The sequence below is a fragment of the Hemiscyllium ocellatum genome, chromosome 8 (assembly GCF_020745735.1).
Source record: "Hemiscyllium ocellatum isolate sHemOce1 chromosome 8, sHemOce1.pat.X.cur, whole genome shotgun sequence".
NCBI classification, from domain to species: Eukaryota; Metazoa; Chordata; class Chondrichthyes; order Orectolobiformes; family Hemiscylliidae; genus Hemiscyllium; species Hemiscyllium ocellatum.
In genome coordinates this window covers 91,404,408-91,420,244 of record NC_083408.1, presented here as the reverse complement: position 1 = coordinate 91,420,244, position 15,837 = coordinate 91,404,408, and the positions used below count along the sequence as shown (strand labels likewise).

Here is a 15,837-nt window from a genome sequence, read left to right as displayed (position 1 = left end):
TGCTCCCACCATTGTGACTGATGATTAACAAACACACTCTCCTCACAGTCACTAATGCCCTCCCTGACACCCCCATATTTGCCCCCAATAAGTTTCCAATATTCAGCAATCTCTCTTGACTTTCAAGTTAACTTTTGCCCCTCCAAGTCACTTGCATATTTCTTATTAACAGGAAGCTTAATTTCTCCTATGCAATGATCTATGCTACAGTGTCTCCCCACAACAGAATGGATCTGAACAATATACTTCCTGTTTACTTCCCTTAATTGCGAGTCCTTAAACACTGTAACAATATGGGGAAAATGTTCATCATGAATGGAAATCAGGCTCTACATGGAGGATGCATGCTGCTTCACCAAATTATTTTCCAGTTATGAAAGATAATGTAAATTAGATGTGCTCCTTAAACAGCTCGCTTTTCACTCTGAGAAATTGCCAGCCCAATAATGACAACAATAATATATTTCGAATTAGTTACAAGATTTTCAGAATACCTTCACAGCAGGTTTGTTGATTGCATTCTGACATTCGACATGCTGACAGTGAATTGGATTCCATGCTAGAAGAAAGTGAAAATCATGAGATGCAATTACACATAACAAATAATTGTGATTGACATCTAAGTTGCTGTTTCCTTGACAAATGAAGAATGAGATATTCTTAACCAATATGAAGTCAAACTGTGCCAGTTTCCTCATTTACCCTCCCCCACCTTATCCCATTCCAATCTTCCAGCTCAGCACCACTCTCATGACCTCTCCCATCTGTCCATCTTTCTTCCCACCTACCCACTCACCCTCCCCACCAACCTATCACCTTTACCTCCACCTCCATCCACCTAGTGCACTCTCAGTTACCTCCTCCCGACTCCACCTCCCTCCCATTTATCTCTCCACACACGAGGCTCCCAGCCTCATTCCTGATTAAGGGCTTTTGCCTGAAACATTGAATTTCCTGCTCCTCGGATGCTGTGCTTTTCCAGCACCACACTCTTGACTCTAATCCCCAGCATCTGCAGTCCTCACTTTCGCCTTGTTGATTTTCACAAAAATAAGACATTTCTTGCATTTCTTTTATCCATTTGTTGTAATTCATATCGTTACAGTAAATCCAATTTCAAAACAGACTTTGGCCAGCTGAGTTTCAAGGTGTTTTATGCAATTTCCTTAGTTCTGTGCAGGAAAAGTTCATACAGTAGGTCTCAATTCAAACAGCATGAATTTAGATTGATGGCTAGATTTGTTACGATTCAATCAGTGCATTCTGTGCACAAAATCAAGGAATCTTAAGCTTCAATTACATTCAGTTCAAATCTAGTTTCCATGATCTTTTGAGCTACTTTACACAATATCAAGGTATTAACCACCCCTGCACAGGCGTTGCCATGGCCCCAGGGTGAATTGGGAGTTCCCATTACTTGTTCACATTTGTGGATTTTTAAACAGCCTCTAAAAATTAAACTGAGTCTTTCAAACACAAGTTACTAATTGGTGTAATGTAAATGCTTTTGATTTTTTTCTAAATTTACTGAATAAACTGACCATTACAAATTATGAAAGTAGTAAAGCTCAACATAAGTTCAACACTGAAGTCTCAAGTCAAATGAAGGCAAAAGAAACTTCCTAATGATTGTCATCTACTGTCCTCCTTCGACTAATTAATCCCTGTGTTGAACATCATTTGGAATAAGCAATGTGAACAGCAAGAGCACGGAGTGTATTCTTGTGGAGGTCTTGTATGTCCATCACCAATATTTGAGTAAAAAATGAGGTCTGCAGATGCTGGAGATCACAGTTGAAAATGTGTTGCTGGTTAAAGCACAGCAGGTCAGGCAGCATCCAAGGAATAGGAAATTCGACATTTCGGGCATAAGCCCTTCATCAGGAATGAGGAGAGGGTGCAAGGCAGGCTAAGATAAAAGGTAGGGAGGAGGGACTTGGGGGAGGGGCGATGGAGATGTGATAGGTGGAAGGAGGTCAAGGTGAGGGTGATAGGCCGGAGTGGGGTGGGGGCGGAGAGGTTAGGAAGAAGATTGCAGGTTGGGAGGGCGGTGCTGAGTTGAGGGAACCGACTGAGACAAGGTGGGGGGAGGGGAAATGAGGAAACTGGAGAAATCTGAGTTCATCCCTTGTGGTTGGAGGGTTCCCAGGCGGAAGATGAGGCGTTCTTCCTCCAACCGTCGTGTTGTTACTCAGCACCGCCCTCCCAACCTGCAATCTTCTTCCTAACCTCTCCGCCCCCACCCCACTCTGGCCTATCATCCTCACCTTGACCTCCTTCCACTTATCACATCTCCATCGCCCCTCCCCCAAGTCCCTCCTCCCTACCTTTTATCTTAGCCTGCCTTGCACCCTCTCCTCATTCCTGATGAAGGGCTTATGCCCGAAACGTTGAATTTCCTATTCCTTGAATGCTGCCTGACCTGCTGTGCTTTAACCAGCAACACATTTTCAACCATCACCAATATTTGTTCGGCAGCATCATTTCTAACTAAATAAAAGTGAAGTACTGTAAATGCAGGAAGTGCTGCACACAGGTCTGGTGGCATAAGTGGAGAGGTACAAAGTTAACATTTCAAGGAAGAATTATATTGGACTAGAAACATTAACTCTGTTTCTTTTTCCACTGATACTTGGTCCCAGCCTCAATAATCAATTTGTTGCAAGTACGTTACATTGTTGTTACACTACAACAGCAGTTAACACCATACAGTTCTTAGGGAGACGACGTCTCAACTTCACACTGAGAATATCCATTGTGGCAGGACCACAATATTAAATAAGACAGATTCAGAATGGATCTAGGCAACTCAGAACCGGGTACTGATGAAGCATTATATTCTATAACAAGCTTTAGATTAGATTAGATTACTTACTTTAGATTAGATTACTTACAGTGTGGAAACAGGCCCTTCGGCCCAACAAGTCCACACCAACCTGCCGAAGCGCAACCCACCCAGACCCATTCCCCTACATTTGCCCCTTCACCGAACACTACAAGCAATTTAGCATGGCCAATTCAGCTAACCTGCACAGTTTTGGACTGTGGGAGGAAACCGAAGCACCCAGAGGAAATCCAAGTAAACACAGGGAGAATGTGCAAACTCCACACAGTCAGTCGCCTGTGACACGGGAATTGAACTGTGAGGCTGTAGTGCTAACCACTGTGCCACCATGCCACCCACCATCGCTCAGTATACTCCTTACTCTACCATTATTACCAAGATAGGGGATCAACTCTAGTTCAACGTGAACTGTAGAAAAGGATGTCAAAAGGAGGATCAGATATAGGCAAAGAATGAGGTGTCAACCTGAAGCTACAACACATGGCCACATTTTTAAAAATTCATTCACAGGATGAAGGTGTTGTTGGCTAGTACAGTATTTATTGTTCATCCCTAATCACCCAGAGAGCTATTAAGCATCAACCACATTGCTGTGGGTCTGGAATCATGTAGGCCAGACCAGGTAAAGATGGCAGATTCTTTCCTTGAAGGGCCTTAGTGAACCAGACAGGTTTTTCCAACAATTAAACATGGATTCATGGTCACTATCAGGTTAAATCCCAAAGTGATTGGTCTCTAGATTAACAGTCCAGCGTTAATACCATTAAGCCATCGCCATCCTCTCAAAATGCAGCTGAACATGGACCATAGGGCATAGAATATTACAGCACAGTACAGGCACTTTGGCCCTCGATGTTGCGCCAACTTGTGGAACTAATCTTAAGCCCATCTAACTTACACTATTCCATTCTCATCCATATACCTATCCAATAACCATTTAAATGCCCTTAAAGTTGGCAAGTCTACTAATGTTGCAGGCGCTGCGTTCCACATCCCTACTACACGCTGAGTAAAGGAACTACCTCTGATGTCTGTCCTATATCTATCATCCCTCAATTTAAAGCTATGTCCCCTTGTGCAAGCCATCATCATCCAAGGAAAATGGCTCTCACTGTCCAACCTATTTAACCCTTTGATAATCTAATATGTCTCAATTAAGTCACCTCTCAACCTTCTTATGTCTAACGAACACAGCCTCAAGTCCCTCAGCCTTTCTTCATAAAACCTTCCCTCCATATCAGGCAACATCCTAGTAAATCTCCTCTGAACCCTTCCCAAAGCTTCCACATCCTTCCTATAAGGCCGTGACCAGATCGAGTACGCAATACTCCAAATGTGGCCACACTAGAGTTTTGTACAGCTGCAGCATGATCTAGATTAGATTACTTATTTACAGTGTGGAAACAGGCCCTTTGGCCCAACAACTATACACCGACCCGCTAAAGCGCAACCCACCCAGACCCATTCCCCTACATTTTATCCCTTCACCTAACACTAGGGGTAATTTAGCATGGCCAATTCACCTAACCTGCATATCTTTGGACTGTGGGAGGAAACCGGAGCACCAGGAGGAAACCCAAGCAGACACAGGGAGAACGTGCAAACTCCACACAGGTGGGAATTGAACCCGGGTCTCTGGCGCTGTGAGGCAGTAGTGCTAACCACTGTGCCACCGTGCCACCATGGTTCCAAAACTCGATCCCTCTACCAATAGAAGCTAACACACTGTATTCCTTCTTAACAATCCTATCAACCTGGATGGCAACTTTCAAGGATCTATGTACCTCGACACCAAAATCTCTCGGCTCATCTACACTAGCAGTAATCTTCTCATTAGTCCAGTTCTCTGCACTCCTGCTACTCCTTCAAAAATGAATCACCGCACATTTTTCCACATTAAACTCCATTTGCCACTTCTCAGCCCAACTCTGCAGCTTATCTATGTCTCTCTGTAACCTACAACATCCTTCATCACTAACAACAACTCTACTGACCTTAGTGTCATCCGCAAATTTACTAACCCATCCTTCTATGCCCTCATCCACTCAGGTCATTTATATAAGTGACAAACAGCCGTGGACCCAAAAAGATCCTTGCGCTACCCCACTAGTAACTGATCTCCAAGATGAATATTTTCCATCAACCACCACTCTCTGTCTTCTTTCAGTAAGCCAATTTCTGATCCAAACCCTAAATCACCCTCAATCCCATGCCTCCATATTTTGTGCAATAGTCTACCATGATAACCTTATCAAACACCTTATTGAAATCCATATATACCACATTAACCATTGTTTCCTCATTCACCTGTTTGGTCACCTTCTCAAAGAATTCAATATGGTTTGTGAGGCACAACTTACCCTTCACATAAAGTGTTGACCATCCCTAACCAACTTATTCAACTTATTAACCTACTTATGATTATAAGTCCTATCGCTTATAACCCTTTCCAACATTTTACGCACAATCGAAGTGAGGCTCACAGGTCTATAATTTCCAGGGTTGTCTCTACTCCCATTCTTGAACAAGGGAACAACATTTGCTATCCTCCAGTCTTCTGCCACTATTCCTGTTGACGATGACAATATAAAGACCAAAGTCAAAGGCTCGGCAATTCCCTCTCGGGCTTCCCAGAGAATCCTAGAATAAATCCCATCCGGACCAGGGAACTTATCTGTTTTTACACGTTCCAGAATTGCTAACACCTTTTCCTTGTGCACCTCAATCCCTTCTAGTCTTGTAGCCTGTATCTCAGTATTATCCTCTTCCTTTAGGGAACATCTCCGGGACACCCGCACCAATCAACCACACCGCCCTGTGGCCTAACATTTCATCCCCCCCTCCCACTCTGCCGAGGACATGGAGGTCCTGGGCCTCCTTCACCGCTGCTCCCTCACCACCAGACGCCTGGAGGAAGAACGCCTCATCTTCTGCCTTGGAACACTTAAACCCCAGGGCATCAATGTGGACTTCAACAGTTTCCTCATTTCCCCTTCCCCCACCTCACCCTAGTTCCAAACTTCCAGCTCAGCACTGTCCCCATGACTTGTCCTACCTGCCTATCTTCTTTTCCACCTATCCACTCCACCCTCCTCCCTGACCTATCACCTTCATCCCCTCCCCCACTCACCTATTGTACTCTATGCTACTTTCTCCCAACCCCCACCCTCCTCTAGCTTATCCCTCCACACTTCAGGCTCTCTGCCTTTATTCCTGATGAAGGGCTTTTGCCCGAAACGTCGATTTTACTGCTCCTCAAATTCTGCCTGAACTGCTGTGCTCTTCCAGCACCATTAATCCAGAATCCTCCTCCATACTGCCTTTCTCTAGCATGAATACTGACGAAAAGTATTCATTTAGCGCTTTTCCTATCTCCCCTGTCTCCACGCACAGCTTCCCACTACAATGCTTGATTGGCCCTAATCTTACTCTAGTCATTCTTTATTCTGATATAGCTATAGAAAGCCTCAGGGTTTTCCTTGATCCTATCTGCCAGTTATTTATCATGTCCCCTCCTGGTTCTTCTTAGCTCTCTTTAGGTCCTTCCTGGCTAATTTGTAACTCTCAGGTGCCCTAACTGAGCCATCACACCTCATCCTAACATAAGCCTTCTTCCTCTTGACAAGAGATTCAACTTCCTTAGTAAACTACAGCTCACGCAGTCGTCAACTTCCTCCTGACCAGTGCATACTTATCAAGAACCCACAGTAGCTGTTCCTTGAATATGCTCCACAATTCAATTGTGCCCATGCCCTGCAATTGTCCCCATCCTCTGCATCATAAATCTTGCCTAATCGCACTGTGATTGCCTTTCCCCCAACCATAACTCTCGCCGTGAGGTATGTACATATCCCTTTCCATCAACTAAAGTAAACATAACCGAATTGAGCTCACTATCACCAAGGTGTTCACCTACCTCCAAATCCAACACCTGCCCGGGTTCATTGCCCAATACCAAATCTAATGTGGCTTTGCTCCTTGTTGACCTGCCTACATACTGCTGAAAAATGTGTTGCTGGAAAAGCGCAGTAGGTCAGGCAGCATCCAAGGAGCAGGAGAATTGACATTTTGGGCATAAGCCCTTCTTCATACTGCGTCAGGAAACCCTCCTGCACACATTGGACAGCTGAACAGTGGAACATGCAGCTAAAACGTGGAAGAAACAGACAAGCACACAACTAACTAATCACATCCATGCTCTGCAGTCCTGCCATATCCAATTAGGCATGGTGGTAGGTAATTAATACAACCAACAGGAGGAAAAGGAAAAGACTCCATGAGTATCCCCTTTGTCAATGATTGTGAAGCCAGCATGTGTGCAAAAGACAAGGCATAAGCATTTGCAACCATCTTCAGTCAGGAGTGCTAACTGAATAATCCTTTTCAGCTCCTTCCCATGTCTCCACCATCTGAAGCCAAACACTGTCCAAATTTATTTATTCCTCATAATCTCAGCAAGTGACAAAGCATACTGGATACTGTAATGGTTACAGCATTTGACAACATTCAAAACGTATTGCTGAAAATTGTGTTCCAGAACTAACCACTCCTCTGGTCAAGTTTCAATTCTGGCATCTGCTTAACAATTTGAAAAATTTCCAAGTTATGTTTTGTTCAGAAAAGTGAAAGAATGTGAAATTCAATTTGGTCATTTACCATCCCAACTATTTCTAATCATTAGTAAATTGGATGGTGTCTTCAGCAGTAATATCAAATGGAACTTACTTGACAAAAATGCACTCACTTATATTCAGCTTGGACTCTGTAACACAATCAAAGAACTATTACAGTGTGGAAGGAGGCCATTTAAACCATCATGTCTGCACAGGCTCTCGAGCATTCAAGCTTAGTGTCACTCGCCTGCCTTTTCCCCATGGCCTTGTAAGGTATTTCTATCAAATAATCATCTAAAGCCTTCCTGAATGACTAACTGAATCTGCCTCCATCACACATGCAGTGCATTCCATACTAAATGAAACAAATTCAGATTCATACCTTAACTACTTTATGTCTGAAAACATTCTTATCTCACATTCTTTTATAAAACACTTTAAATCTATACTCTGGTTTGTGATCCTCTTAGGAGGAAAAACAAAATTTCTCAATCTACTCTATCCAAACAGTTCATGATGTTGAGAACTTATTCTGATCTTTTCAACCTTTCCAATCCATTCTCACAAGGGAAGTTTCTAATTCCTGGAAACATTCTTGTAAATCTCTTCTGCACTCTCCTCTATATATCCACAACTTTCTTAAGGGACAGTGTTCAGAACTATAGACATAACTGAGGTATAACTAGTGTCCTATGTAAGTCCAGCAAAAACAACCAGCTCTTTATGCCCCTAGTAATGAATCCAAGAACACTATACTCTTTACTAAGAGCTCTCCCCTCCTGTCTTACTCACTTTAGCAACTTATGAACATATACAGTCAGGTCTCTCTGCTCATGCACACCCTTTGAAAGAGTACCTTTTAACTTATACTGTTTGACAGTTGAAACTCCCAGGCCTAAACTCCTAAAAATTTGGCCAACCTAGCAGAGTTGGTTTTGAATGATCATGGCTTTGATGCTGGTACTAATTGGCTAATTGGTTCTGTGATGTTAGTATTCCTGTCCTCCCACTGATGCACAGAATCCATCTCAAACAAAGTTGATGGAACTTCTCAAGGGCCAGATAATTAACTGTCGGATAACATAATTTTGCCAAGCAGCGGGACCTTGCAATCTTGCCGGATAATCTGAAATTCAGATAATCGAATGCCAGATAATCGAGGTTCCTCTGCACGTAAGAATCTTGATATTAGGGCACAGATATTATGGTTGTTAAAGAATCTCATCCTCAGGGGTCCGAAGGCAATGCTCATGAGTAAAATGCTATGGTGAACCTCCACATCAATGGTAGTCTTAGATGAGAGTGGCTTCACAGGCACATAGGACCACATTCAAGTTTTCCTCCAAGTAACTCAATCCCAATTTGAAACACATAATTATTCCTTCATTTTAACTCTTATTCAAGGGTTAAAATCTTGAAATTTTCTCCTAAACTATACTGTTGAGTGTACCTTTACCCTTTACCTATAGGAAAAAGTTAGGTCGGCAGATGCTGGAGATCAGAGCTGAAAATGTGTTGCTGGTTAAAGCGCAGCAGGTCAGGCAGCATCCAAGGAACAGGAAATTCGACGTTTCGGGCTTGATGAAGGGCTTATGCCCGAAACGTCAAATTTCCTGTTCCTTGGATGCTGCCTGACCTGCTGCGCTTTAACCAGCAACACATTTTCAGCCGTTTACCTATGACAGATCAAGCCAGTGGCTTATTACCACAAACACAATCATAAAGAGGCAACAAACGCTGGGCTTTTCATCAATGCCCAGGTCCCATAGATGAATTTAAAAACGTTAAGGTTTATCCCTAAACACAATAAAATTTAATTACATAAACATAAGAGAAAATAATTCCTGTCAATCATCTTCCATGGGAAGGTTACTGATTCAAGCTCATAATTACAATGTGAAATGTAGCATGATTCATACCAGAGTGGCAATTATATTTAGTTGTGCACAGAAATAGCAAGGTTGCTGTGGTAGAATTCAAACAAAGCAACAGTCCAGCAGCCTTCTAATCTGCCCTTCTAATCTGTTTTTCCCTCCAATTATGAGTCATCCAAAATGAATAAAATAATTTTGAAGCAGCAAAAGCAAATTATATTTAGTAAATAGTGTGCTTTGAATTACTTTTAAATAGGTATTGTCTTTAAAAATGTCATACCTGTGTACTGCAGCCCCCTGTATTCACAGATAGCACCCGGTGGCTTTAAATTAGGCCAGTAGTGGAAAAGCATTTGAACAGCAGGAGGCTTAACTTGAGAGGGGCCATATGCAATCACATACAACAAATCCTGTAGCAACACAGAAAAACATTTTCATATTTTGCAAAACTTTTGTACATCCATATGTTAACCAGCATTATCATTAATACATACTATATCTATATACTACACTAATTATTTCTATTACAATTCCATTCGCACCAGCTTTTTAAATCATTAACTTCAGTTAGATTGAGGACTGAAATAATAAGTACAATAATTGGTTAATTACTAACATGTAAACAAACAAGTTAATTTTTGAATAGTATGCAGTAAAGCTAAACGTAGTTCAAGATCTCCTGTGGCAATACTTCTTTGCATATATACATTTTTAGTTGCATTCATAATGTGAAACAGTTGTCATCACCTCAAAGTTATTTATATTACCTTTGTCTTTGCCACTGTTTCAGTGTCTCCTGAATGCAATGTATCACCCAGTGATGCAGATTCCATAATGTTTGCCAACTGCCCATGCTTCATTTGAAAGCCTTGAGTGTAAGTCAAGGTCAAGGTCTATGGTTCAACTTGGTTCAGTAAGCACTAATCATGGAACTCATATAATTAAAAATTCTGAACTATTAGATTGTAGATAATTAATTAAGATAGTATTCTATAGCTTCCTCCAAAAACATAATTTCTGCTAATGCATAACAGAAAGATCTCAGATAAGAACTGTTGAAAATAGGAAAAGTTTATTATTTGGGTCGATAAACGGAGTTCGTGAAACAGTTAAACATTTCTCCCCGTGTCTGCGTGGGTTTCCTCCGGGTGCTCCGGTTTCCTCCCATAGTCCAAAGATGTGCGGGTCAGGTGAATTGGCCAAGCTAAATTGCCCGTAGTGTTAGGTAAGGGGTAAATGTACGGGTATGGGTGGGTTGCGCTTCGGCGGGTCGGTGTGGACTTGTTGGGCCGAAGGGCCTGTTTCCACACTGTAAGTCTAATCTAAACTTAAAATAGATCACAATAAATAAGAGAACACTTATGGCAGATGTTCTATAATCACTTACTTTCCAGACTTCTTGCTTGTATTTCATAAGGCTTTCCAAAAGCTGGCAATGGTACACTATGCAAAACAGTTTCAAACAAACATTTACTGAAATCATCATTTCACTGAGTGTAGTAACAGCTCCATTAAAATTAGAGATAACAAAAACCTAGCCTAATCTTTGGATATTCAAAACCATGAAAATAATTCCAGATACGAGAATGTTAATTCTAATTACTTGATGTAGTACTACTTACGAAAAGTTCTTTGTTAAGTAATACTTATTTTATTAAAATACTTTACCCTTTTTCACAGAGAGGATAAATCAAATGCTGACTATTTTATATGGTGTCAAAAGGCTTATGTATATTCATGCATTTTATGCATGTTTGTATTGAAATTTTTCCATGACTATTTAAAATATGGTGCTTGACAATAGGCTAAGGACTCCTAAAATAAGGTGGAGCAGTGCTAAGAAATACATTAAAATATAACCTCACACTGAAGTTAAGAGAAACTGAAGAAAACTTTAGGAATGTCGTGAATGAGCTTAGCAAATAAAGAACCATCATGTACCTGACACAAACAAAAATCAGATAATTATTCTCATCTCAAGGAGGAGCAACTCAATAATAGTGCAACCAAAACTGAAAGTCCTAAATATTAGGTAATCACCAATAAATCCAACACAAATTTCAGGAGAAACCTATTCACTCAGAGTGGTTGAGAGTGCAACTCACAGCAACATGAAGTAGATGTGGTATTTAAAAGGAAACAATGAAAATTCATGAGGGCAAAAGGAATAGGAGATGGTGGTTGGATGAGGGAAATTAATCATAGATTAGTGTGTGCGTCTGACACTAACCTTTTAACATTGAATAGTTACTTTATCTTTCAAACTGTTCCAACTACTATGCACAATTGAAAATGATGCAGCTGGTTTGAGAAGGTGTTAATATTTAATTAGGCTAATAAATTACAGCAGAGAAGTTTCCATAGGTCAAACTTTATCTCCAAATATACTTTAGCTAATATAGCTTTTAATCATCAGAACTGTTTTATTATTTATCCAAAAGTGTTTATCCATTGTTTTGGACCTACCTGGATTTGTGGTATATTGCATAGCAATCATCAGCATTGAAGAGGCAGAATAATTCACATAAGGTGGAACACCTTCTCGCTTAGATGATCCCACTAGAGAGAACATTAGGTAAATATCAAACCTCCAACTGAAAAATGAACTACAAATCTATAGTTATTTATAAAAGCTGAGTGTCATGATTGTTCAATTTTATTCTCCAGCCCTAGATCTCAGCATCTCCATACCTTCTAAACCTGGTCCACTACATCTTTGTTTGCTCTTGGCCTCCGTACTCGTGTTATCATGCAATCACTCCATTCCCTCCTAGTTCCAATCTCTGCACTTCCTCCTGGTTTGGAAATAGCTTCCCTGTTTGAAGTTGGCGCTGACATGTACACAAATTCTGGAGCGGTGGAGTACAGCAATGTGTCTCACTTCAGCTTCATATCCTCAATGAGGGTGTATCAAAACACAGCTTTGTCACAACTTCCAGTGGACAACTATGTCACTATATCAGGTGAATCAGGGAGATTTTATGAGTTCAAATAAAGGATGGATATGCAACACGTTGGAGGAAACTGGAGTAATTAACCTCTTATTCCTGATGAAGGGCTTATGCTCGAAACGTCGAATTCTCTATTCCTGAGATGCTGCCTGGCCTGCTGTGCTTTGACCAGCAACACAGTTGCAGCAGTAATTAATCTGAAGAGCAGGAAATACATCAATTGTGCTGTAAAACTTTGTGAATATTTGCTACAGATGCTCATAACTATAAGAATGTTGCAACAACTTTTCAGAAAAGATAAACTGTTATAGTTTATGGTTTAAAGTGCACATGGCAAGATGTGGCAGAAGCATGCTAACTAAATATTTCACATTAGGATATTAAATTGAATTTATTTGGAAGAAATTAACAATAGCTGTTCCCATACTAGCTGTAAAGGAATCAATCAATCTATTGTCCATAAATAAGGAATTTTCTCCACCAATTCCTATTTCTTTAGTCAAAATTTTATTTTTATTATTCTGTCTCAGACACATATTTCTCTCCACTCTCTCAGTCCATCTTGTTTCCTGTTCTCTCTTAGCTCATGCCTAGCCTCCTGTTCCCATCGAAAAGCAATCATACAAGAAATTAATTGGTTAGATTAAAAAACATCAGCAAAAAACATCAAAGGTGTACTAAAATACCATTCATAACACTGAAACAAAATAGAATAAGAAAAAATATTCAAAAACATTAACACGCTCCAAGTGTAGCAGGCTCTCTTTCCATTTATGCCACTAACACAAAGAAAACATAGCAAAGTGTTAACACGAAGAAAACCACACAGAGACATGGAAACAAAGAGGAAGAAAAAGAGAGATAGTGTAACTTTGTACATGTGTGTTTCTAAAACACTGACAAAAAACTTACATATTGCCATTGGGAGAAAAGATGTACTCAGATATTCAATGATATCCTTGTGAAGAAATGGAGGAAATGTTGCTAAAGTGGAAATCATGGTATAAGGTAGAGTGCTCAAAATGTCGTCACTGAGGAATGGTAGCAAGCATGTTGTCGTATAAAATATGGATTGTCCCAAGTCTGTTTAAAAGAAGAAAAAACAAATCAAATCACCACTTAATCTCTTCTCTACATCTATTTCTTGTTGTTTCAGATAGCAAAACAAATTCATCTACCTTTGGTACCATATTATGAAAAGAATCCTAAACAAAGTAAATACTTTGGATTGTTTTACCATGAGAATTTAAGTATAACATAAGAGTCCAATAGGCATAGAGCTATACAGTATTAAAACAGACCCTTTTAGGATGCTGACCTGACATCCTAAATTAATCTAGACCCATTTTCCAGCATTTGACCCATATCCCTCTAATCCTTTCCTATTCATGTACAAATCCTTTTAAATGTTGTAACTGGACCAGCCTCCTCAACCTCTTCTGGCAAATCATTCCATGCACACATTATCCTCTGCATGAAAACGTTGCCCTTTAGGTCCCTTTAAAATCTATGCTGTCTAGCTTTGGACTCCACTACCCTGGAGAAAAGACCTTGGCTATTCACCCTATCCATGTCCCTCACGGTTTTATAAATCTCTATAAGGTCACACCTCACCTCCAACACTCCAAGGAAAATAGTCCCAGCCTATTCAGCCTCTCCATATATGTTCAAACCTTCCAACTCTGGCATCTCCAATCTTTTCTGAACCTTTTCAAGTTTCACAACATCCTTCTTACAGCGGAGAGACAGAACTGACTGCAGTATTCCCAAAGCAGCCCAACCAATGTCCTGTACAGCCTCAAAATGATCTCTCAACTCCTATATTCAATGCATTGACCAATAAAGGCATGCATACTAAATGCTTTCTTCACTATTCTATCTGCCTGCAACTTCACTTTCAAGGAATTATTGAACCTGCACTCCAAATTGTCTTTGTTCAGCAACATGCCCCAGGACCTTACCATTAACTGGATAAGTCCTGCCCTGATTTGCCTTTCCAAAATGCATCACCTCGTATTTATCTAAATTAAACTCCATCTCCTACTCCTCAGCCCTACTTATCAAGGATCTGGCTGAATTAGATGTTTGTCAGAAATTACATGGAAGACTACAGGCAGAATGATCTACAGAGCTGAATGCCTTTGGTATAAAGTCCTTATTTCAATGCTCAATGTGCTTTTGAAGTTTCTACTTTATTTCAGAATGATTGCTTAGTTGAATAGCTCCCCTGAAAAACTGTCAGTATTTAAGTACAAAGTGATGCAAATGACTTCCACCAACCTTAGGGAAAACAATCTCACTGTGCTGCCATAAACTCGCTTCATTCAACATTGAAATAAAATAACAGCTGGTGTCACCACGTTCAGCAAAGCTCCTCCCATCTGATCACAGCAAGAGCACGGGCTGGAGATTGGAGACTGTCATGGCCTTTTTTTCTGTGCATATTGGGGGAGTGCACATAAACTATGTCAGCTGGAAACCACTGCCTTCTTGCCCATTAGTAAACTAAACTCCATAGAAGGATGGTAGGATACTGAAATCAACTGCTTACCATTATAAATAATTAATTAATGGGCAATTAAGCTTGTTAACAAGCTAATTGACCTGAATATTATATACCTCACATCATAATATCATTGGTGTGGGCAGGCAGAAGGAAGATGAAGATCAAACCAGTAAAAACACTGGAAGTGATGTATGTTCTTTGTGGATGGGCATGTGTGCATCAGGGGGCAATGAGCACCATTTTCTCATTCCAATCTCCTACTTTTACCCCTTACTCTTGCACATTATTCATTATTTAACTGACTTGAATCATTCTAACCCTTCAGAAAAGGAAAGATTTGTTTGATTCAAAAATAGCAGAAAATGTGTTGCTGAAAAAGCGCAGCAGGTCAGGCAGCATCCAAGGAACAGGAAATTTGACGTTTCGGGCATAAGCCCTTCATCAGGAAAGGGCTTCCTGATGAAGGGCTTATGCCCGAAACGTCAAATTTCCTGTTCCTTGGATGCTGCCTGACCTGCTGCGCTTTTCCAGCAACACATTTTCAGCTCTGATACTCCAGCATCTGCAGACCTCACTTTCTTCTCGTTGATTCAAAAATAGTCACTTTGCTGTCTGACTTCACATCTAAACTACATATAAACCTGTGTAAAATGCTGCAAAACTCTAAGCATCAGACACAAGCTGTTATTTTCCTAAGATAATTTCCACTGACATATCAACCACTGCTTACCGTGTTGGCCGTGTTGTAGCAAAGGAACCAGGTCAAGAAGAGTCACCAATGTCACATAAAGGCCTTGATAGTCCAAAGATGGGTATTCTGAAAGTTGTGCATCACGACTTTGCTGACTACGCTCAGAGGGAGCATCACGGAGGACGCTGTAAAGGAGGGAGCGAGTAACAGTAGGGTTGATGGAACTGACTTGTGGTCTTAGGGATGGGGTGAGTGGGAATGGCACAGGAAAAAGACACATAGTCATGGGCACTGTCAAATTGGAGCCATCCTGGTTGTCCTTCCTCCCTATGCGGGACAAAATGCTGTTTTGGAACA

At 40.8% G+C, this 15,837-nt stretch overlaps 1 protein-coding gene across 3 annotated transcripts in view; it reads right to left on the bottom strand.

Moving 5' to 3' along the window:
• The window catches only part of LOC132818384 (protein unc-79 homolog), a 213,267-nt gene that overhangs the window by 178,413 nt on the left and 19,017 nt on the right, over positions 1 to 15,837 (bottom strand). For 2 of the 3 annotated variants that reach the window (XM_060829360.1, XM_060829361.1), the window contains exons 3-8: positions 15,520 to 15,824; positions 13,196 to 13,366; positions 11,799 to 11,891; positions 10,720 to 10,775; positions 9,613 to 9,742; positions 495 to 559 (exon numbers count right to left, since the gene is read on the bottom strand). In XM_060829360.1, the coding sequence (XP_060685343.1) occupies positions 495 to 559; positions 9,613 to 9,742; positions 10,720 to 10,775; positions 11,799 to 11,891; positions 13,196 to 13,366; positions 15,520 to 15,824 (820 nt within the window). Of the gene's footprint in view, positions 1 to 494; positions 560 to 9,612; positions 9,743 to 10,719; positions 10,776 to 11,798; positions 11,892 to 13,195; positions 13,367 to 15,519; positions 15,825 to 15,837 lie in introns of those variants that run through there. The other variant, XM_060829362.1, reaches the window with a different exon arrangement.